The 24,735-nt window shown below is 39.6% G+C and overlaps 1 protein-coding gene across 2 annotated transcripts; it reads left to right on the top strand.

Moving 5' to 3' along the window:
* The first annotated feature begins 9,669 nt into the window (after window positions 1–9,669).
* GMFB (glia maturation factor beta) lies at window positions 9,670–23,614 on the top strand. 2 transcript variants are annotated; one of them, XM_007192883.2, is made up of 7 exons: window positions 9,670–9,805; window positions 14,154–14,250; window positions 15,532–15,581; window positions 16,269–16,318; window positions 16,809–16,891; window positions 18,248–18,321; window positions 19,879–23,614. In XM_007192883.2, exons 1-7 carry the CDS (start codon window positions 9,803–9,805, stop codon window positions 19,948–19,950), a joined length of 429 nt encoding a protein of 142 aa, XP_007192945.1. In that variant the 5' UTR covers window positions 9,670–9,802; the 3' UTR covers window positions 19,951–23,614. The 2 variants fall into 2 exon arrangements, with proteins under 2 accessions (XP_007192945.1, XP_057400416.1); XM_057544433.1 differs by lacking the exon at window positions 19,879–23,614 and having other exon boundaries at window positions 16,269–16,319; window positions 16,808–16,891; window positions 18,248–18,302.
* Window positions 23,615–24,735: the final 1,121 nt, after the last annotated feature.

The raw sequence follows: 24,735 nt of genomic DNA, 5'->3' as shown, positions 1-24,735 counted from the left end.
TTCTTTCTAGTACATTCTACACAGTGCTGGCAAACATTTTTTTTTAACACACATATATATTTTTAAACACATGTCTTATTTCACTTCACTGCCAAAAATTCTTGGTTGTCATGCTATATGTCCTTGAGAATGAAGTTCCAATTTCCTTATTTAGCATACCCATCTCTCCATGACCCAGCTCCCACTAACCTCTTACTTATTCATTCAGAAAATGTTTATTGAGGGTGAGATATGTGCCAGACACTGTAGAAAGCAATAGGGATACAATAATAAGCAAAAAGTGACACATCTCTGTTCTCATGAAGTTTATCATCTAATGGAAAAGACAAATATTAACCAAAGAATCTTGAACAAAATATAAAGGCAAAATTATAAGTGCTATTAAAAATAGGTACATGGGGAAATGGGGAATATAAGGAACATCAAGGAAGGCTTCCCTAAAGAACAGATGGTTGACCTGAGAGCTGATGGAGAGAGGTTTACCAGGCAAAGGGACAGGATGGGACAAAAAGCATTTAGGACAGAAGCTACAGCATGTGCAAAGGCCCTGTGGTGGGAAAATCATAGCATACCTGAGAAAATGAAAGGCCAGCATGGAGAGGGAGGAGGAACATGCTATGAGATGAAAATGGAGACATAGGTAGGGCCCAGATCATACATGAGTCTTGCCATTTTAACTACTCAAACAACCTAAGAGCAATGAGAAGCCACTGATATGACTGAAGAAGAGAGTTTTATGGACTGAATTGTGTCCCCCCCCCTCAAAATTCGTATGTTGAGGCCTTAACCCCGCAATGTGACTGTATTTGAAGATAGGGCCTTGAAGTAAATAATGAAGGTTAAGTGTAGTCATAAGGGTGGGATCCTAATCTAATAGGACTGGTGTACTTACTTTAAAAAAAAAAAAATAGACAAGACACCAGAGATTGCTCTCTGTGTGCACGTGTGTACAGAGAAAAGGCCATATGAGGACACAGCAAGAAAGCAGCTGTCTAAAAACCACGGAAGAGAATTCTCTCCAGAAAGACTGCTGGCACCTTGATGTTGGGCTTCTGGCCTCCAGAACTATGAGAAAATTTCTATTGTTTTAGCCACCCAGTCTGTGGTATTCTATTATGGCAGCCCAGGCAGACTAATATAGGGAGCGACATTCTATTTGCATTTTAAATCAATCACTTTAGCTATTGTGTAGAAAACTTGGAAGGAGGCTGGGATGGATATAAGTGAATATGGAGATACCAATTAATAGATGCTTTCAAAAGTCCAGAGAAGAAATATTGGTAACTCTGATTAGGAAAGTGATGAGGACTTGCAGCGAAGTGGATTATTAGTTAGAAGTGATTTCAACTGTGAGTGACTAAATAAATAAATAAATAAATAAATAAATAAATAAATAACAGTATCTTACTTGAGATAGAAGTTTATTTCTCTTTCAGGTGAAAGCCCAGAAGTAGGTAATGCAGGACTGATATAGTGCTTCACAGTGCAAGGGACCCAGGCTTCTATTTTGCTCTACTATATGTAGCCCCCATTCCTAAGGTCACCTCATGGTCCAAGATACCTGCTGCAGCTCCAGCCACCATGTCCAGATTCCTGCTAGCAAGAGGGAGGAAAAAGAGGAAGAATGAGACACCATTTCAATTTAAGGAAACTCTAAGGATATACGACACATTCTGTTGGCCAAAATTTAACTGGAAGGGAGGCTGGAAAATACAGTCTTTGTTCAGGGTGGCTGTGTGTCCAGCTAAAACTAGAAGGCTCTATTACTTACAGAAGGAGGAAACAGAGTTTGAAGGAGAGAACTCTTGTCACAGAAGAAGTATACAGGACCTAATGATGCATTGGACATGGGGCATGAGAGTAGCAGGAGTTGAAGTTTCTCGCTTCTTCTACCAGATGAGTGGATGTAGCTGTCATTCACTGAAATTAGACCCTAAATCTCCAATCTCTCACCACTCATCCCTGTTCCCCTTCCCTCATCCCTTCCAAATATAAATCTTAGACCTATTGAATTACCAGTCTTCTAAAATACATTAGAGATGCAGGTATGTGAGGCCTGAAGCACATACCATTTTGGGGGCCCATTCTAGGAGGGTGAATACAAAATCACAAATACAAAATTAACTGTAAGGCCTTGGAAGGGGCCTATGCAAGCAAGTGGCCCCCAAACTTAAACTTCATTCACTTTAGGGTGCTTTAAGCCTCACCTTTCCTTTATGTATCACCAAGAACAAAATTGTAAGATGCCACGATTGCTAGGTTCATCCTGATTTCAGAGAAGTTAAAGTGTTGGGGGGAAATGAATTTTGAAATCAGTGAAAGAAACCATTTGCAGATTTCAGAATTGGCCATTGTATTAGTCAGGGTTCTCCAGAGAGGGAGGGAGAGAGGGAGAGGGAGAGAGGGATTCCCACAGTCAGCTCAGCCGTCTATAAGCTGGAGGGCCAGCGAAGCTGGTGGAGTAATTCCTGTCCAAGCCTGAAGGCCTGAGAACCAGGGGAGCCAATGGTATAAATCCCAATGCAAGGGCAGAAGACTGCTGTGCCAGCTCAAGCAGGCAATCAGGAAGAAAAAGGGGGCGGGATGGGGGGGCGATATCCTTCCTCTGCCTTTTGTTCTCTTCAGGCCCTCAATGGATTGGATGATGCCCACCCACATTGGGGAGGGATATCTACTTTGCCAAGTGCACTGATTCAGTGCTCTTCTCATCCAGAGACACCCTCACAGACACACCCAGAAGTAATGTTTAATCTGAGCAATTCGTGGAGAAGTCAACACATCAAATTAGTCATCACAGCTCTGTACATGTGCTCCTCCCTTTGCCTGAAAAGCCCTTCTTCTTTCCTCTTCCTTCTCCTGGCGAAATTTTAGCCATTCTTAAGACTCAGCTCTGAAGTTCCCTTCTCTGGGAAGCCTTCCTGGACACTGCCCAACTCTTGGGGAGATGCCTCTCCCATAGCACCCAGTGTGGATCTATATGGGGTCCCCCTGACCCTGGTGAAAGCATCTGCTCACTAGTCCATCTGGCCTACAGGTCCCCAGCTCCCTGCGGGCAAGAATGACACCTAATTGATGTGTGTGACACCAGCACCTAGCTTATGTCTTGTAGCCACTCAACATCTGTTTACAGAAGAGGGAGAGGGATAGTGGGAGGGGGTTCTTCTCCAGAAGGTAACCTGGCAGCACAAAATACCTATATCAGGCTAAAAAAAGGGTAATTCTCACATAAAAGGAAAGAATGGCTCTTCTTTATTATCTATAACTGATGTAATTTTGCTCTAGAATAACCACCCCACTGAACAGTGGAAGGGTGAAAGGGAGAGGACAATGGGAGCTTTAACTTATCCGTTAAAGTTATCTTAGTCTCTTCAAGTTTAACTGCCCCTTTTGAGTAGCTGGTCTCTTTCAGGAAAATTCTTAGTCCCTCCTCCCTCTTCTCTTGCTTCTCCCTAAGATGGTATTCAATTGTACAGGGTATTCGGGGGATCTCACGGTAGGGTTGGGAAAACAAGGCCTCACTCTGCCCACCTTTGAGTCCTCAGTAAGGTGATGCAGGTTTCATCTGGCCTTTTGTGGCCACGGGCTAGCAACCACTCCTGAGATCCAGGGTTCTAGCCATTTATCTCTGGTTGTAAAGCCCTCAAGCACTAGCTTAGCTGGTTCACCAGACCGTTCACCATTTCCGGTGGTACTTCCTTAGGGAACTATGAATGTGCACCTCCTCCAACTTGTACCCTGCAGGCCACTGAGAACCTCAAGATACCAAACTAGGCCCCCTCTGCCATTGAACACTGTTGCTCCTGAGTCATATTCAAGGAGGCGCAAAGCTAAATGCAAGGCCTCTCCTCCTTTCTCATAGGAAAAGTGGACTGCCCATTCCAATCTCCTCCTGCTTTCCTACACCCCCTCCCCGCCGCCCATTCTGAAACTTCAGCCGGGGAGCCCTGCCAGAACAGGCTGACTATGGCTGCCTGTCATACTTCCCCAAGCCCCTTCTTCTTCCCACGCTGCTCCAGATCAGAAGGGAGACTTTCTCTCCTTCCTACCCTCAGCAGGTACTTTCCTTAGGTCATAGCCTCAGTGTTCTCTACCATATGGCGTATATCAAATGCCACTTTTAATTTTGCCAAGGTCTGGAGTTTCAAATGTTAATGGAGCTTTACAATTTTATAAAACCTTTCTCCCTTGGTAGTGTCTGGCTTTTTCAAGACTACTGTGTTTCTTCGGATTCAAAAATCCTATTTTAGTAGTCAAAAGCTGCTTGCTTTCTTTTGCATTCCTGACATCACGGTTCTGTTTATCCTTTTGAGGCTAATAGGTACTTCTGGGTGACCAAGGAGAAGGTCTCATTAGAAATGCTAAAAATATCAACATGTTTTTAAAAATTATTTCTTTTATACATTTTTCTTGGAGCTTCCAATCCCTTCATTCATTTTTTTTAAATTTATTTATTTTTAATTTATTTATTTTTGGCTGTGTTGGGTCTTCATTTCTGTGTGAGAGCTTTCTCTAGTTGCGGCGAGCAGGGGCCACTCTTCATTGCGGTGCGCGGGCCTCTCACTGTCACGGCCTCTCTTGTTGCGGAGCACAGGCTCCAGACGCACAGGCTCAGTAGTTGTGGCTCACGGGCCCAGCTGCCCCGCAGCATGTGGGATCTTCCCAGACCAGGGCTCGAACCCGTGTCCCCTGCATTGGCAGGCAGATTCTCAACCACTGCGCCACCAGGGAAGCCCCTTCATTCATTTTATATGGACTTTCTATCTCCCACATTATTTCCTGGAAGGTCAAATTTATCTCTGTTTTGGAGACACCAAGAGGAATATGATAAGCATCATGACTTTGAGTTTCAAACTTTGAGACAATCACTGCACAACAGAATTGAATGAATGTGCAATTTGGGTATGATCTCATAGATGACAGGAACTGTGAAAAATCTTATAGTCCTTTGGCAGAACCTAACCTTTTGTAGCCCATCGAACCTCCAAGTCCCTCTAGTAAAAAAAAACTTTCACGGTCTTCGATGTTAGGCTTCTGTCATCTGTATGTACTAAGTGTTAGGAGCCCACCTGAAGCCTGCTCCAACTGAGCCAACACTGATGACTAATGTGGTGCTTAGTCTGTGGCCCAAAGCTTAAGGCATTCACCTAGAACAGCCATTCTCAACTGGGGGTGAATCCTCACCTTTGGGCCCTGACACCATTTGACAATGTCTGGCCACATTTTGGTTGAGGGGCTACTAGTGTCTAGTGGGTAGAGGACAGGGTTGCTGCCAAACACTCCCCAATGCCCAGCGCAGCCTACCCACTGCAGGGAATTATCCACCTCCATATGTCAATATTTCTGAAGTTGAGAAACCCTTATACAGAAAATTCTTATTAGTTCTGGGTACTTCTCACCAAATCACTGTTTCCACCTTGGTCCAGGCCATGTATTCCCTGGATTACTACAATAGTCTCCTGGCTGGTTTCCTTGCTTCTCTATTTCCCACAGTTGGTTCTTCATTTTTTTTTTTTTACTTTTTAAAATTTTAAGTTTTAATTTAAATACAGAAAAATTCATTATGTCCAGTGTACAGTTCCTATCACCACAACCAGGATACAGAATGGCAGCTCAATCTTCAACGTCTTTACTATGCTGTTTGGGTCTGTCCGTCACATGAGCCACTCTGGGCTTAATCTGAGTCTTGGCAGTGGTTTATATTGCAGTTAAGCTCTCAAAGTCTTTGCCATGCTCCTGTGGGTGTGTTCTGCACATGTGGAACTTGGGTATGTGCCCGGTGTCAATCCCAGTCTCTCCTCTTCAGGATTTCCTCTACACCCTCTGACTCCCAGAGGCCCCTTTCCCCGTTCTTCTGGCCTGAAAGATGGGGAGCTTCCAGAATATTTGCCCTCTACACCGCTGTGTCAGTCTGCGTGACTGAGCCTGTCCTTCAGGTAAAGTGACAAGAGAAAAGGGAGAAAAAAAAATAACTGGGATACCGCCATCAATTTTTGTATAACAGGGACCTTTTTTCAAATTCCTCTATGCAGAAAAATGGATTTTCTCTCAGGGTTTTAGGTGCTTGAGCCCCTGCCCTGCTATAACAGTGCCAAGTTGATTGGTGTTGCCCTCAGGGCAGGGCTAGGAGAAAAAAAAAGGAGTTTCCTTCCACACACTCCTTTCCCAGGGGCCCCTTTTCACCATCCCCAGGCTAGAAGGAAGGGTTCCTTTTGGAGGTTTTGCTGTCGCTGCTTCGCTGATTCAGACCACTCTCAAGTCAGGCAGTAAACGAGGAAAAAGAACTAGAAAACTTACCAGCACAATACCAGTCATTTGTCAAGTTCTGAGTTCCTGCTGTGTAAGGCCTAAAATTAAGGTGTAATATTATGTGTTGCCTTGATATCTGGTGAAATCGGGAATGACCTAACTGCTAGTTTCTATCCCCACTCCTCTCCCACGGACAAGGTCCCCTAGCCAAACAACCCTCCTTATCAAGGGGACCAGGCACAGTGCCTGCTTATCCCTGAGTACCAGGTTTCAGTTTCCTTCCAGCTCCTGGAATTATTCAAATAAGCCAGTCACATCCTCCCGCAGGACCAGGGGGCATCTCACCCTCTTGATGCTACAAAGCCTGCCTCCCACAGCCTCTTGTTGTTCACTCTGTTCCCCAGGGCATAGCATTTGGTGTTCCCCTCCCCCAGACTGTGAGTGTATGTGACTAAAAAACTGCTGTCAATTTCACCTGTCCAGTATTGGGTGTTGTGTGTTCAGCCATCTCCATAATCCTAGGGCAAGAATCCCTCCCTCACAAACAGGATGAAGAAGAGGTGATCAAAACACTTCCTTTCTCAATCCACTAGCTATTTTGCTATTATTTACTCGTCAGAGTCCTCTGGTAGTTGTTTTTCATATTCTCTCCAGAGCTTTTAGTTGTAATCAATGGGAGAGAAAGACTGCAACTTACTTACTCCATCTTGGCTGGCTCTGGAAGTCACTTTATCCCTACAAACACAACAGAAGGATCCTTTTAGAAGGACACTGAAGTCAGAATGATTCTACTAGGGGCTTCCCTGGTGGCGCAGTGCTTAAGAATCCGCCTGCCAACGCAGGGGACACGGGTTCGAGCTCTGGTCCGGGAAGATCCCACATGCCACGGAGCAACTAAGCCCGTGCGCCACAACTACTGAGCCTGCGCTCTAGAGCCCGCGAGCCGCAACTACTGAGCCCGCGTGCCACACCTGCTGAAGCCCGTGTGCTTAGAGCCCGTGCTCTGCAACAAGAGAAGCCACCGCAACGAAGAGTAGCCCCAGCTCACCGCAACTAGAGAAAGCCCGCGCACAGCAACGAAGACCCAACGCAGCCAAAAATAGATTAAAAATATAAATTAATTTTAAAAAATTGTTAAAAAGAATGATTCTGCTAAAATGCATAGCAGGTCACGTCACTCCCCTGCTCAGTCTCTCCAATGGCACGTCCTTGTGATTATTTACAAGGCTGTACAGAATCCAGCCCTCTAATCCCTCTGACCACATCTACAACTCACTCCAGTCATTTGACCGCTGTTTTGTCCCCTGTAACAACATGCATGCTTCTGCCTCAGGGCCTTTGCAGTGCTATTCCCTCTGTGTGGGATGTTCCTCCAGATATCAACATGCTTAATCCCCACAGTTTCAAATCTTTGTTCAGACATGACCTTCCTAGTGAAGACTAGGACGACTTCCCTATTTAAAATAAAAATCCCTCATACCCTGCACTCCCAATCTCCCTTTTCCAATTCTTTCCCCCAGCACTGATCACCTTCTAACTTATAATATTTACTAATTTACTGTGCTATTGTCTGTTACCTCCTCCCCCCCCCCATTAGAATGTTAGTTCTAGGATGGTAGGGATTTTAGTCTGTTTTGGATCTTGGCACCAGGACAGAGCCAATGGGTCCTCAATAACTATTTGTTGCATGAATGAATAAGTAAGAATATGTACATAATAGAAACACTTTAGCATGGCTGCCAATACAGAGAATGGAGGACTTAGAAAAATTCAGGCCAGAAAAGATTATTCTAATTCTGATCTTCCCTCGATTTTTCATTAGAATACTCCTTTCCTTTCGACCCTGATCTTGTCTTGATGTCAAATGCTTCCCTGAGATAAAACACATTTCAGTGACCTCAACACAGCTTAGTATTTATAGGTTCTTGAGTTTTTAACAGGGGCTACCCAGGCAGAAAAGTGCTAGAAAACAGTTTGAACTTTTCCCCCTCGGAATAACCCAAGTCCAAACAGCATTCCCAAACCTCATTTAAAATAGATGTAATTTTTTTTCCTGGTTCAAAGAATATTCTACAGACTGAGTTCAAGTAAAATTTCTGTACATAGTCTATATTCATTTTACACCTCCCACATAATAAAATAAATCACATTTTCATCATTGTCCTTTTCTTGTCAGTGTACTACTCTGCCCAACCTCTCTGGGTCTAACATGAGACCAGCCCATTTCATAGCCATTAACATTTGGGAAACATTAAAAGAACAACATGAAAGAGGAAAACAATGGCTTTACTATTTACCAGGCGAAATGTCATGTATCTAAATGTTAATTTTCTCACTTTTTCCTCCAATTCCTCCTGTAGGTGGAGAGAAGAGATGGGAAAAGATGGGGGTGGGGGAGAATCTTTGTTAAAGTCTAATATAACTGATCACGGACCGGTAAAAATCATTTTCTCTTCCACCATTTCTTATATGGTACTACATGTCAAATTTACCAGTTCCCTTGTCCTAGTAAAAAGTATTGGGGCAGGGGGGCAGATCACTAAGAGAATGTAGTTGAGCTGTGGAATTTCTTATAGCTAATCCTTCTAGTTTTCTAATTTATGAGAAACCATAGGTATTGTATCAAATTAATTTATATATTTTGAACTCTGATTTAATGCTACTTATTAACATGCTAACAATTCATTAAATTTAATATTAAACACAAACTTTAAAAACTCTAATAATTCAGTCTAATACTAATGAAGAAGGATGGAAGTGGGAGCATGTTCTGGAATTTTCTTTTTCTTTGCTTCTTTCACTCTTTCGGCAAATATGAATTGAGCATCTACTATGGACGGGGCATCATGCTAGCAGTTGGGGGATAAGCTGTAAACACCGTGAGATCTTGCCTCACGCAGCTTCTTTCATTGAAGGCACCTGTATGAATTCTGAGTTCGAACCTTACTTCTTCTAAACTACTTTCCCCACCATATTCAAAAGTAAACTTGCTCCAATAAGTCGGCACCTCCTACAGAAACTTCTTAATGCGCGATTAGACAACGGCTCATGAGAGCACTCATCTAGACATCAATCATCATTCAATCATACTTCAATAAATAAACACCATTGAGAAAAGAAATGTATTAACCAAATCCCAGAAGCTGGTGGGAGTCGGGGGTAGGGTTCCGGAGAGGGTGGGAGGGAAGCCAGGGTTAACGCACACATTTACCACTGAAATCGTTGACTTAATCATGTCACCAGGAAATTGATCTCAGAGCTTGAGGAAAGTTAAAAGGAAGCAAAAACTGGCTTTAAGTGTATTTTGGCACGGTCGCCCACTCCCAATCAAACAGGGCATCCTCCCCTACAGTAGTTGAACAGCAAGCGGGCGTTCGCGTTTCGGCTAATTTTGAGCCGCGCAGCCCGCCGTCCGCCGTCACGTGCCGGTCTGCCGCTGCCGCGTAGCTTGGTTGGGGCGGCTCTGCCAGGCGCCGGGCAGGAAGGGAGGCGGCCGTCGCGCCATTCTTAAAGGGACCCGAGGGAAGGCGAAAAGCTGCTGACGGCCGGAAGGAAAATGGTGAGTTGCTGCCGGGGAGGGTGGGGGCCGGCCGGAGGGCTGGGCCAGCCCGCTGGGCTTTCCTGTTTGCCAGAACCGGTCTCGGCGGGCAGCTCCTGGGGTGGGTCGGCGGCCGCTTCCGGCCCGGCTGCTAGTGGGTACCCACAGTCTGAGTTTTGGCCTCTGTCCGCGGACGCTGCCGCCTCGCCTAAGGGCAGCATCCTCCTGCCGGGCCCGGGGTCGAACCGCCCAGCGGGCTTGGCGACTAGGGTGCGGCCAGCGGGGGTGGGTGATTCTCACCGGGTCCTTCTGGATGGAGGGCTCTAGCTGCTGCTGCGCTGAAGGGTCGGAGGGGCCGGGGGTCTGGCCCAGCCGAGGGCTCCCCCAAACGCCGGCTTTTTCCCCAAGGGCCCGGGCCAGGCCCAAAGGGCCGGCGGACGCCGAGCACTTTCGGCCTGGCCGCCTTTGCGGGGGAGGGCTCGAATTCTGACTCCATTCTCTCGGCCTCGCCTTAGTTTCTTTTTTCTCCTTCCCCTGGCCTGCCTCTAAGGATTTCCCCTTATCCTTGCTTTCTTTGAGTTATGGCAGTTGGAAATCTTTTGACCCAGTGCTTTGGCCCTTGGCCTTAAAGTAACTGTCAAAAGCTTAGTTTTGCGTGGTCTGGGGGTTCTGGCTTCCGTCTCGTATGGGTTCCACCCCGCGCTCAAAAATAAAGTGGAGAATTAAATTAATTGCCCAACGAGGGTCTCCTGGATCTTTCCCATCGGGTTTTTAAATATGCTTCTCGTGTCTTTAATTACAAGCAAAACACAAAACAACCACTGTTCTAGTCTCTGACCTCCCACTCATTGCTCAACCCACTTCCATCGAATAGATCTTGTCTTGGTCACTAAATGGAAGGGACTCACTCTTCAATTCTCGTGTTTCCTGACCTTTCATCTGCATTCTGGGTGTTGATCAGGCTCCTCTCTTTGAAGCATTTTCTTCCCTCGTGTTTCCCTCTTGGCTTCTAGGATACAGAACTGGTTTTTCTCCTACGTCGTCTCCTGTTGTTGGTCTGTCTGTGTCCCATGCATTTCTCCTTCCCTGTACATCACAAGTAGGAGTCCTAGGCTCCATCCTAATGCTTCATTTAACATGCTGTATTTTTTTCTCCTTCGTTTCTTACCTACACTCAGAGCTTCAATTATCACTTTCCTATATGTAGATGACTTGTGAATTTGTAGTGCAGACCTTGCTTCTGAGATCCAGTACAGATATTTATATCCTACTATTTAGTTAACATCCCCTGGGAAGCTTTTCCCCACTTGAGTGCCTCAAAGCCCCCTCAGTTTGTCCAAAATAGAACTCATCTCTTTCCCCTCAAACCTGGAGTTCCTCAGTGTTCCTTAACTTAGTGAAAGGTAGCACTGTTTAAGTCTTACACAAGCCAAAAAGCTTAGGAGTCACCTTTTTTACTGATCAACCCCTCCCAGTATTGTCTGTCACCAGCTCCTTTGTGGTGGTTAAGTGTGTGCTAAAGTCAGGCTGTCTGGCTTGAATCCTGGCTGCCCTAGTTGCGTAACTTTGGGGAATATACTTAACCTCTCTAAATCTTAGTTTCTTGCAAATTGGGCATAATATAATACCCATCTAATGGGATTGTTTTGAGGATGAAGAGAGATCCATGTAAAGTACATAGCACAGTGTTTTCTCATAGCGTTTAATACACGTTAACAATTATTAACAGAATTCACCTACTTCTCTTTATCCTCATCAGTCTGTCTAAGCTACTTTTCATCTCTCACCTGGACTAGCCTTGTCAGTTAACTAGTCTTGGTCTATTCATCCAGGTGCTCTGCCTGTTTCCTGCATGCAATCTGATTACTTTCCCTGTCACCACCTACTTAAAACACCTTAGTGGCTTCCCTTTGCTCATAGGATAGAGACCAAAATACTAAGTATGACCCACTGGGCCCTATGTGGTCCAGCCCCTGCCAGCCTCCTCTTGTATGTGTTACAGCTCGTTCTCTGTGCTTGAGTCACACTGGCCTTTCGTTATCTTAGATGTGCTGTGCTCACTTTAATCAAAGGGTCTTTACATAGGCAGTTTTGGTCCTTTAGATGCCTTTTTCAGGCAAGTCTCCTGTAACCATGCTGTTGTCCATTAGTCATAAGTTCTCATAGCATCAAGTTTCTGTCCTTTCTAGCTCTTATCCTAGGTACCAACAAGTGTATATTTTTTTACCTGATGATTTTGATGTACATCTGTTTTTTAATAGACTTTATAAGCTCCTTGAGAGGCCCATAGTTTTAATCTATTTATTTTATATCGTTGTATCCCTAGCACTTAGCACGTGCTGACACTCATTAAATGTTCATTGTGTGGATTATCCAATAAATGACCACTTGAGTTCAACTCTCCACTTTGTATGTTAATATTTACCATATAGTGTTGTTTTCAGGGTGTTATACTGATTTTTAAATGCTTCTATTGACTGGAAGCATTAGAGTTGGCTGAGCCGTGGTCCTTTTTCTTGTAGGAAGGAATTTTTGGCCTTATTAAGGTATTGGGAGGGGTGAAAATGAAAAAAAAAAAGCAATATAGATTAAATCACAGCATGTTTTTCACTTGGTTTACTATTCTTAGAGTGTCAGGATTGCACAAGCAGCTCTGGGTATCAGAACTGTAAGATAAGACTCGTGACAAATTGTTCTTTGCCTACAAAAATCTAAAGTATTTATTAGTTTCTACTAATGGGTTCTGTCTTTGGTTGATGAAAGATTGGAAATTCTAGTTTTCTGATTTATATCTCTTTCTTGAAAGATATGAAAAAATAGACTAGGCTTGAATACTGCTTTCAGGAAGCTCCATATGACTTAGCATTTCTTTCTCTAAAGAGAAGTAAAAGGATGGACATACATGACTCCTACAGGAGCCTAATTTATTGGATAATATGTATTGGTGGGATGTACTTTAATTGTATAAATAGCACATCCTATGGTATATCATAACTTATATGTTACCAGTGTTATGAATTTAAAGGACAACTTAAAATTGATAGCTATTTACTGTTGTAACATATGCTCTTATTTAACCAACACAGTATGAAAAAGCAGGCTTTTATTAAATTTTCCTTTTAACTTAAAATTTGAAGCCTTATTAATTCTTTCGGATTGTAATGAGACACGTATTTGGCATTGGTCTCAAAACTCTTTTAATTTTCTGAAGAAGTGGGTGGTGGGGGGAGACCCATATATGAAGAGACCAAAGAATGTGGACCTTGTTTGGAACCTGATTCAATCAAACTCACTGTTAAAAAAGAAAAAAAAAATTAAAACAATAGGGAAATTTGAACTTTGAACTCTACTTGAATAATTCACTGGAATTATTATTAGCTTTTTTTTAGGTGAGATAATGTTATTGTCCTTATGTTTTTAATGGCACATACTGTCATTTTATTAATACATATTAAAATATTTATAGTTAAAATGATTTTGGGCCTTTCCTATATGATGGTCCATGGGGGCAGTATTGAGGGTTTTGGATGAAATAAGATTATCTATGTGTTGATAATGGTTGAAGCTGAGTGTTAAGCGCATAGGATTTCACTATACTATTCTCTACTTTTGTATGTGTTCAAAGTTTACACATTAAAGAAAAAGATTTCCATCCACATGCTTGCAATCAATAGTGCGTTTGTACCACTAAAAGAAGAGTGCTTTTGATAATTTCCTTGCCAGATTTCTGGAGAAGAGTTTCTAATATTTTTTCATAATTTATAAAAGGTTCTTTGAGTGTTTATATTTGTTTCATCTGGTTTTGCTTTCATAATTCTTAATAGCTCCTTTTTTTTTGATCCCTGTAGTCATTTAATTAAGATATAAAATGTAATCGGTCTTTTATGGTTTTTCATACTTTTGCTTCTTTTTATTTTTTCATAGTTGTGAGACTCAAAAATGAACTAAGGCCTTATCAACTCTAAGTGTAATAAGATGATTTTCCTGTTCTTGCTGCATAGTGCAAAAATATTATACTTTCTAACAGCAATGATCCTTGACTTTTCCCTTATTCTTCCCTTCCTCTACAGTTCTGATGAAATTCCACATTATTATGTGTCTAGTCCTTTGAGATATTTAGTAGCCAAAGAGAAAGTGTACCCTACATGTAAGATGAACAAATGTGTATAATTTAATAATGTAGATACAAAGCTTGGTAGATTTAAAAGCTGTTTAAGTGTTCATGTGTTTCACATTAATACTTTCACATAATTATGACATTTGTAGGTGTCAGTATACCTTCTTAAAAGTATTAGGTTTTATAACTTTAACATGTACATATGTATATTGAAGTCATGGCATTTGATAACATGATTTTTTTCTTTTCTAGAGTGAGTCTTTGGTAGTTTGTGATGTTGCTGAAGATTTAGTGGAAAAGCTGAGAAAGTTTCGTTTTCGCAAAGAGACGAACAATGCTGCCATTATAAGTAAGCTAAAAGCGATTGTCTCCATTACATAGTCTTAGTTTGGAGTTTGGCTTTATCCTATAGCTACATCGAATAACCTGAACCTTTAGAAAGTTACCTCCTCCAGTTTTAATCCCCCCCCCCACTTTTTAATTCCCCCCCACTTGGTCATTTGTAGTGACCCATCCAACTCCATCCTTTAACTTCTCAGGGGACTAAAAATAGCCTGGCCATTCATCCTCAAACAGACACCTTTGCCTACACCTAAAGTGTTACAGTTCAGCATTGTGTTCAAAGTGATTTGAAGTCTTAATTCAATTCTAGACTTGAGCTCTAGTTTCATGGAGAGTACTTTTAATTGTCACTGACTTTTGACAGTAGAAAGAATGATTTGTATATTGCCTCTTCCACTGTGAACTGTATGTGATGTTATGCAGATTTCTTTTATATTCTTAGATAATATTTAATATGTGGATAGTGATTTAGAAAGATAAAGGAAGGATGAGGGGGTGAGAATGTAAAACTCTGTATACTGTTAACAGAGATGCATCTGGCAGATGTGAATTAATGAGGTGGTAACAGCTTGTTGAATTATGGTTCTTTTACAAACAAATACTACAACGTAGGCATACAGTTCTTAAAAGTGACAATGTGTGTCAGTGCCATTTTGCCACAAAGAGTAAAGCTATTTGAGATCATATTGTGTCTCACAGGATTTACTTTGAAATTAGTGCAAAATTAAAAATTGGATAACTTTTCAGAGTAATGGAAAAGAATACAGGCATAGATTATCTAAACATATTTCAGTTTGGCTTTGGGCTCTGTTGCATGTATTTTAATAGAGATATCACTACTATTTGGTAATTCACTTTCTCAGAATACTCATACTGCACCATGAAATCCTGACTCTGGAGAAGCTGGGAATCTGGCGGTTGTTCTGTCCTGACCCTTGGTCCACGTTTTGCTTGCAATTCTAACTACGTGCAATAAACCAATGTCAGTCACAGTGACCTTTTCAGACCTTTTCTTTTCATCTAGGAAGTGCATTTGAGTTATGAAGTTCTTCACATACACAGTAAATGTAAGGAGTTGCCATAAAGTTCTAAATTAGCAAATTAGGTGCTGGGAATTCTGGGTAAAAGCTTTTAAATGCTGACTGCTTGTAGAGTCAAGCTTGTGTTTTATGCTTGTGTTTCTTCCTGTTTTAATTTTGGATGCCAGAAAAAGGGCTAGGACTCTGCAGGTTGGGTAGATCAAGTCACATTAGAATCACAGTTTACTCATATTATATTTTTATTTTAGTGAAAATTGATAAGGATAAACGCCTGGTGGTGCTGGATGAAGAGCTTGAGGTTTGTTGGATCAGCTAAATATAGTTTTATCATTAAGCAATTATTATTGCCCAAAAGATGTTATATTAGTTACAGTTACTTCTAAAGCGAGTTCTAAACCTTTAGACATGATCATTATGCATGAAAAGCATATGCTAATTATTGTGTAGTGCATTGTCTTGCTAATATAATCACCTTTCATAAAACATTAATGAAATCCAGGGTAATAAGTAGTAGAAGTTAGGGCTGTATGTCTGGTAAAAACTGAATCAACTTTATAACTTGCTTCTAAATTGGTTGGCCAGTAATTAAAAACTAAAGCCCTTTAACCTAAATATTTAGTTTGTCAAGTTAAGTAACTTATTTAGAGTGAAAAGAAATTAACTTTTTTCCCCTAAATCAGATATTGTTGCTCTGAGGAGTTGGCTTATCTCACTCAGTATTTCCTGACAATTGGAACGTGAGCATAGACTACTCTGCCTCTCAGCCCCATGTTTAGTTAATACACAGAGCTAAACTGAGTGGGCTGGAGTAGGCTTTCATCGCACTGAGGTTTTAATAACCTCAGCTTATGTACAATTTAGTAAAATAAAATCTTATGGTATAAGGTTATGAATTTATACCTATTAGTAGAATAGGTGCTTGGTATATCTCTTAAGAATTTATGGGTAAGAAAATGTTTAAAAGTTGTTTTCTTTATGGTTCCAGGGCATTTCACCAGATGAACTTAAAGATGAACTACCTGAACGACAACCTCGATATCCTTTTCTCATAGTGCTTTAGAAAGATTTGTTGTTTTAAGTGGTCACAATTTTATTTATGAAGTTCATTTGTTCAACTTTTAAAAGACATATTTTACAAAATTTTCTTCTACACCATGACCATGACCAAATTATTCAATAAAATATATGCTCATATTGGAAAAGAACCAAAAAATTAATATTATTTTTAAAAAGTTCCTTTTATTATTACATGTTTATAATAAAAATTGAGAAGGAAAAAATCCATATTAAATCTATACTTTTAATAAATTTATTTGTGAGAGAGTATAAGATGCTATAACTTTTTTGGGGGGCCCATTTATAATTTTGTGGAAAGATAATGAATAATGAAGGTGTGGCCTAAATGGATAGGATAGAAATTTGCCACCCACTAGCTCCCCTGGTGCGTGTTTTCTTTCAGAAATTTGTTGATAAGTACTTGTCTCAAACAGAGCAGTAATTTTAGTTTCCTTAACTTGAGAAAAACCTTCATTGTATATAGCTATAAGTATCAACATGATGATGGAAGAGTTTCATACCCTCTGTGCTTTATTTTCTCCAGTCCTGTTGGTAAGTGAATTTCTTTAAATAGTGCATATTTGGTTCTGATCAAATTAAACCATTTTTATACTAAACATTTTATCCTCGTTTTAAGGAGGAAAAGTGTTGAATAACCTAAATTGCAGTATATGCGCACGCACATACACACATAAATGCATCCCTAAAAAGAAGTTAACTGTAAAGCATCATCTCTTAGAACTTGCTTTTCTTAGGATAGATTCCTAGAAGTGTTGTTAGGTCAAATTGTACAGACGTTTTAAGGAAGTAGAAATGTAATGACATTTTAAAATATCAAAAGTACATTTTCTTCTGTATTTTAATTTTATTTATAAGTATGTGAACTATGTGTATGATTATGATATATATTTGGTGTTTATCTTTAAAATAGTAGTTACGAATGATGTGCCTATAATCTTGAGAATAGTCCCAGAGTAGCTTACATTGGATTTTTTTTTTTTAATTTTTTTAAAATTTATTCATTTATTTATTTATTCATTCATTTATGGCTGTGTTGGGTCTTCGTTTCTGTGCAAGGGCTTTCTCTAGTTGCGGCGAGTGGGGGCCACTCTTCATCGCGGTGCGCGGGCCTCTCACTATCGCGGCCCCTCTTGTTGCGGAGCACAGGCTCCAGACGCGCAGGCTCAGTAGCTGTGGCTCACGGGCCCAGCCGCTCCGCGGCATGTGGGATCCTCCCAGACCAGGGCTCGAACCCGCGTCCCCTGCATTGGCAGGCAGATTCTCAACCACTGCGCCACCAGGGAAGCCCTACATTGGATATTAAAATGGCTTATTGGTATTTAAAGTATCCATTATCACCAGAACTCCCACTGCCACCACCATTCAAGCCCACAATAAAGTTTCTGCTCACTGAACTCCTCCCTGAACTTTATTATTTGTATCATTTATGTAGCACTTAAAATATACTGCAGTCTATTTTTTAATTAATATGTAAACAGCATAACCTTTTTTCAGAGTCAATCTCCTGACAGTACTGACCCAACAACATCCCAAAACCTATATATATTAGGCCTCTGTAAAATTGATCTTGATATTTACCGTCAAAACTAAGTGCTGAAAAGTTTTAAAGTATTTGCAAGGCTCTTAAAGTCAAGATCTGTAGAGATCTAGCCTCATTTATTTTTGCTGACCTAAAGCCTTGTTCATTAGTAATATAGCTGTTTCTCTTTGTGCAGGCAGTATGCAGTGTAAGACTCAAAATACAGCCTTCACACATTTAGACGGAAGCTTTTGTAAACTTGATAGCATAGGAGATCCTAAATGTGTCATTTTTATAAAGTAAATAATGAAAACTCATCACTTTTTCAAAATTTAAGTCTCATTTCTACTCTGGTCTCTCTCTTCCAGGATGTAAGCCTGAACAACAGATGATGTATGCTGGGAGTAAGAATAAGCTAGTCCAAACAGCTGAACTCACCAAGGTGGTATTTATATTTGATGAGCTTGTTGAGACAGTTTTTTCCCTTTGTAAATAGAGCAATATCCAAGTAATCTGAAGAGTTAAGTATTTCTTTATGTAGATGAAAGTTATTTAGAACAGAGCAGTAAACTAGAGCTTTTTATTAGTTGGAAATAGAATGATAGAAGTCTTTAACCAAAAGTGTGTTTTTGGAATGAAAATTATAAGTTGATTACAAGAACTCATATTCAAAATATAGGCAGCTTTAGAAAACTACTCAATCTATTGAGAATTTTTCATCTTCCATAATGTAGTTTCTAGTAGATAAATGCAGCATTTGAAGCTTCTCTGAGCCCTTTACCATAGACTAAATGAACCAAATTCTGTGCAGGAATTCCATACTGTGCAGTTAACTATTGTTTCCAAATCTAAAATTAAATTTTTAAGAATATGTATTAGCTTTATTAAGTTAGAACATTCTGTTTCATATGAGACACCTGCTTCAAGATTTAACATGTTCCCATTGTTTTATGGCATTTTTGAAGGTTAAAGGTAAGAGTGGTACTTGCTTTCCAACTTTATTTAACTTCCATGTATTAGTTTGAGTTGAAAAAGTATATACATTTAATGTTTTGAAATAGAATTTTACATCACTGGAATGGTATTAAATAATATTTCCTTTCAGGTTTTATTTTAAGGAGAGCATCAGGGTTTTCCCCTTGGGTGCTTAATTATCAACCCAGGTGATGTTTTTAAGTGCCCTCTGCTTTTTCCCTTTAGCCCACATGATTGTCATTGATACCACCCACTTATAGACACTACTTACCCTCATGTGTACCACGGGAACATGCTGGAGTTGCTCTAAGGGGATTGGGTGGTTGGGAAGGAGCTCTGTTAACAGGCTCATGTCTGTTCTAATCCTAGGCACGCCCTAAAGTGCTGGCATTAAGGCATTACAATTTACAAGTTACTTTTACAAATAATCTGATTGAATCCTCACCACAACTCTGTAAGTTGATGGTGAAACTCCTGTTCTTAGCTGGGAAAACTGAGGTTCAGAGGATGAATGACTTGCCTAGGGTTGTATATTAGTACATTTCAGGGCTAGGATTCAAACTTTCATCTGGCCTCAAATCCCATCCTTTCTGCTGTGTTACATTGTCTTTTTATAGCCGTTATACTTTGGGCCTGTGTGTGTTCAGATTCTGGCTAGAGATTTGTGGCTGTGGACCACTAATCTGTCCTTATAAAAACAGCTGGTATTTCCTCCACCTGTGGAGGATCAGCACAGGTCCTTCCAGTTCCTAACTGGATTGATTTTAAGTGTGTATACTTGGCTCTCTCTTTTAGTGGGTAATATTTACAAAACTACTCTTTTAGAACATTTGTAGATTTGTGCTTTTAAGAGTTTTGATTTTATGCTGTCTTGATTGCTAGACTTTGGTAACTGAGGCCCTAGCACTTAAAGAAACGTAAAGGTGTATCTAATTTACACAGATTAAGTCATGACCAACATGAAAGGAAGGAGAATTTGGTATTTAATACTCAAATATACAAAATATTTGATTTTTTTCTTAAGGTATTTGAAATAAGAAATACCGAAGACCTAACTGAAGAATGGTTACGTGAGAAACTTGGATTTTTCCACTAATGTGAACTTCTGTGTTTCTAAAGTATTTATGTATTAACCTGACCATACTGGAACCAGACATAAATACTTATTTATGCCTAAAAATGCACTGTTATTTACAGTTTGTTACCTGCAGTAAAGAAAAATTCTTCATTTGTTCAAAGTTTGAACAAAGGGGAAATCATCTTCATAGTAATGAAACTTTGTAAAGTGTTTCCTTATATTTGTAATTGTTAGGTGGACTACTTTCTCTCCAGGGACTTTTTGCACTCTTGTGACTAATTTCTATAACTTACGGTTCAGAATTTGTTACTATTTACAGACACCATTGGAAAGTGGGTATTAGATTGTGATAGACAACAGTTGCCTCCTTTTGACAAATACTGGATATTAGTTTATATATGAAAATAGCATATTATCACTTGTCAAATCTTTGAAATCAATTTGGGATAGAAGACTTGAGTGACCCAATTTTGAGCCATGAATAATAACTTACTATAGTATAATCTGCATTACAAGCATTTTTTTCATCAATTCCATGCCTTCTTAATTTTCTATATCCTTTTAATCAAGTCCAGAAACTTTTCATCAATCGCTTGTTCTTAAGGTCTGGAAGTTAGATTTTATAATAAAGTTATGACTATTAGGTTCTCTTCTTATGGAAAATAGCATTTTAGTCTTAGAAATTGATGGATTGTAACTAATTAAAGGCCTCATTCCTGGTTGTGTCATTTCTAGATAGTTTTGAATCTAGGTTAATAACACTTTATTTATAAAGCACCTCTTAATGTTGTCCTGTGACTATTAGTTATTTTACGTGTGTTAATACTGTGCCTTTGATTTGTTAGCTTTAAATTTAGTTTAAGACTTTTACACTGCCAGTATTCCAGATTTGGTGAAATTAATACTTTTGTAAAGGGTCCAAGTAAAACAATTTTCTAATATGTGTATCTGAAATTTGTAATAAAATCAACTTGATATTTTAAAAATTCCAACTATCTACTTGCATTGGTGAATATATGGCAGTTGAGAGTTATAATTTGGGGCATATTTGTGATTAGTTTTGTGCCATAGGAAAAAAAAATGGTTATCTTAAAACCTTGGCCATAGTTAATAACATTAACACATCAATAGAAATCTCATCTTACATCCTAAATGTGAGAAGATATTCTAAACTGGACACCTGTCTTGATGGCATCCTTGGCATTTTTAAAGCAAGGATTCTGATATATAGTGTACTTTAAAAACATATGAGTAACTGTTTAAGATTATCTTGACATTAATTTGACAAAAGGTCTTGAGACTCTAAAGACTACCCAGATTTGGTGAGTGAATTCTTATGTTAAGAATATCTTAATCATTTCAGAACTAGCAAAGGCTTTTTTTTTTTATGTTGGCGTATCTCCCATTCATATGTGCTTTGCATTTTTTTTTTAAGGTTTCTGTGCCAACTTTAATAAAGAGGTGAAGATAGTTGGAATTTTCACAATATTGAATCTTCTGTTGCAACACTGTTTGGCTTCACTAATCTAAAAAACAGGAAGCAATAGGAAGTTAGTTGGAGATGAGGAAGTGCTAGAGGGGGTATTTGTTTTGGTTAAGGAATGGGAAAGGTTCTTTATTCCAATTTCCAGAGAGAGAGAACTTCACCCAGGAAGTTTAAGAATTCTTTAAACAGCTATTTTGATATTGGAGAATAATGCTTATAATTCTGCAGAAATGCAAATGTAATCCAAGTGACTGGACACTTCTTCTAATGTTTTTGAATGAAGGAAATGAGATTTTGTTTCATCAGGCTCACAGCAATAAGAGAATCTAGGGCTGCAAGAATGTATTTTTTAGTGAGGTTCCTTATTTTGTCTTTCACATTTTAGGTGTTTTTGTTGTTGTTGTTTTTTTAATTTAATTGGAAGGTCCTCCATAATGTCAGATAATATTGACCTCCATACACAGAACTCTCAGTTCCCCTGTTCTCTAACAGGGACAAAGAGCTGTGATAAACCATGCTTTTTTGAGCTTGTCTGACTCCTTATCGATAACATATATTTTTGCAAGACAATAGATGAGGTTAGGGGATCAGTAGAACATTTTTTTCACTTCCTTGGTCCTATAGGGAGAGTTATAGATTCCTTGTCTTAGAGTGTTCTCTGTTTTTTATATATATTTCCCTTTCATCTAACCAAATTTTGCATTGTTCTAAGTATATTTCCTATTTAATCTCTTTTTCTGCCTTCTCCCTAATAGTAACTCCAGATTTTGTAATTCCAGTTTTTACATTCCATTTCTGGTACAGCCATTCCCATTCAGCCTTCAAACTTAATCTTTCCTTTTTGGCAGCAGCTTTTTTCCTGGGAACCTCCTTCATGGTCTTCTAAGTCACCATTAGTTTTGAAATTGTTGGCCTTGTATAAGTTCTGCATAGCATCTAATGTTGTCAAAATAGAACTGACTCGTAATCACAGCATGTTTTTATATGGTTTTTGTGGCAACATAAATGACATATGAAGAAAACTGTTCTCAGGTTACTGTGCTGAAATTCCAAAATGTCAAAGAGTTTTGAATAGTATTCACTTTGTTCTGGTATTGAAGCAATTATGTTAGGAAAAAAGTTGTTTGACTGGCTGTTTTTGTTCAATTGACTTCTAAAATAAATGTTCAAATTGTCTATTTCTAAAAAGTTTACTAAATGCCTAGTGCAGTTAAACATACTCTTGTTTAAGAGGGTGTTGCTGAATTTTGTATTGTCATTACTAAATGATCTTTGTAGCAAAACGTCAGCACTTTTCTCTCCCTTTTTGTCTCCTATTTTCAGGAGTCGAACGTAGCCATAAACTGTATCCTGGTCTGACACTTTAAAAATTTTCCAGTTAAAGGAGTTTATTGCCAAATTAAATTTGGCTGTCTTTGTTCCCCACTCATATAGATAGTAAGGAAGGCGTTCTTAAAAATGTCTGGACTACCTTAAAACACGAGCAATGTCATTAATCCATAATGTGGACTAGTGATGAAAAGATATTTTCATAAGAGTTGCAATGCTGATATTTGGTGGAAGTAGAGAGTAACTCGTAATCTATCAATTCAAATATTCTTAGTACGGTTGCTTTCCCTGTTTGTTCAATAGACTGATAATACTGGAATCTACAGAATTTGAGCCTTTACAACTTATGTGAAGAAGTGTCTCAAACATTTCTGGACGAATCTTATTTTGTATTTCTGGGAAAATGTAACTCTTTTAGGCCACTTAACATCAGTGCTCCCAAGTTGAATATTCTTGAGAAACTTGTTTCTTATTATGCCATTTGACATCTCAAATCAGTGATCATCTTCCTATGACATTTAAAACAACTACATTAAGGTTGTGATAGAAACTGTTTTCTCGCTTTTTGGAGTATAGTTCATACATGTGTAATTACTTGAATATTGTTTGAGATCACTAACATGCCAGGGTAGTTCCCACTGATTTAGGTGGTCCAATGTAATCTCATTCAGGAGGCTTGAAACATTAATGGTTTAGTCTTGTGAATTTTAACAGTTTCCTGTCATCGTTTAACAAAATCAACAGCTGGCACAACTTCTGAAGCTGTGGTTTCAGTCTGTGCGAGTTCGTATTGCATGTTTATTTTGGACAGTCTTCTGTTAAGCATGGTGCTTGTACTGGTTTAAATAAAATGTTAACATGAAAGGACTTCTAGCTTTTCATTGTTTACTCGCCTCCTTTCCCTTTTGGAGTTACTGTTACCTGCCTGGCTCAATTGTGGCATCTGTGTGAACCACACAGATTCAGTTGTTTACTTTATCTGGAAAAAGCAAGAGGCAAAGTAAGCGGATCACTTGGCAAAAGTAGGAAGCGGGGAGGGAAAATATAATGAGATTATAAAAATTTCTAAAACTTGGTCTGATACTAAAATGGTTTGTTTGTAGGGGCAGAGGGCATTATTTCAAATGATGAACCCTTGCTTTCAAAGGGAAGACTAAGTTAGAGGGTCTGTGTATTTTGTAAGAAATCAAATTAAATTGAAGGATCTTTTATTGAATATAGTTTATCACCATTTATTAAACGTCCGTTAAAGACCCATTCTGCCTATATCACAGACTACTGTCCGTGGTTTGTGTGTCGTGGGTATCTATTGAATGAATACAAATCAACAGTACTTACATAGTATTTAGACTTTACCATATACTTCTTGTGATTGACTATGTAGTAGTCACAGTTTGTTTACAGTTGTGAAAGGAGCTATTTTTGCCTTCCTATATTCAAGAATCTCACAAGGAGAATTGGCCAGAGGAAACATCTTCCTTATTTCTCAAATTTAGCCATTTAGCTACTCAAACGGCCAGCTCCTAAATTTTTTCACCTTCACTGTCTTTTTGTCCTTTTCAGTTTTCAGCAGCAAAAAGCATTCTAATCACTTACCCTCAGGGAGGGCCCACTCTCATTTGCATGAGGGCGCACCCTGAGTGGGTACTCTCTCCTTGTGGGGTGTATTTTTAGCTATGTTGGGAAGCCAGTTAGATGAAAGATCCTATCGCTGAGCATCAGGGAGTTCTCTCATCCTTTGCTTGAGATCTGCCCCTAGGCTACATGAAAGCTCCCTGCTGAGGTAACCCTCTTTTCCAATTACAGGAAAGAAAAAGCAGAATGTCTAGGTTGCATCCAAAAGCCACCTTGTGGTGCCCTGACAAAGCAGGGGGAAGGCCATGTGTGTGTGTGTGTCACCGAGGGGGGGGCGGTGGTTTCTAGACACTGTTACCTACACAATTGAGTATAGATTCTGTTACCCTGGAATTAAGTCCTGCAGTAGTGTG

The sequence above is a fragment of the Balaenoptera acutorostrata genome, chromosome 3, assembly GCF_949987535.1.
Source record: "Balaenoptera acutorostrata chromosome 3, mBalAcu1.1, whole genome shotgun sequence".
Classification (NCBI taxonomy): domain Eukaryota; kingdom Metazoa; phylum Chordata; class Mammalia; order Artiodactyla; family Balaenopteridae; genus Balaenoptera; species Balaenoptera acutorostrata.
The sequence above is the reverse complement of the archived record's forward strand: the minus strand, read 5'-3'. Positions and strand labels throughout refer to the sequence as shown.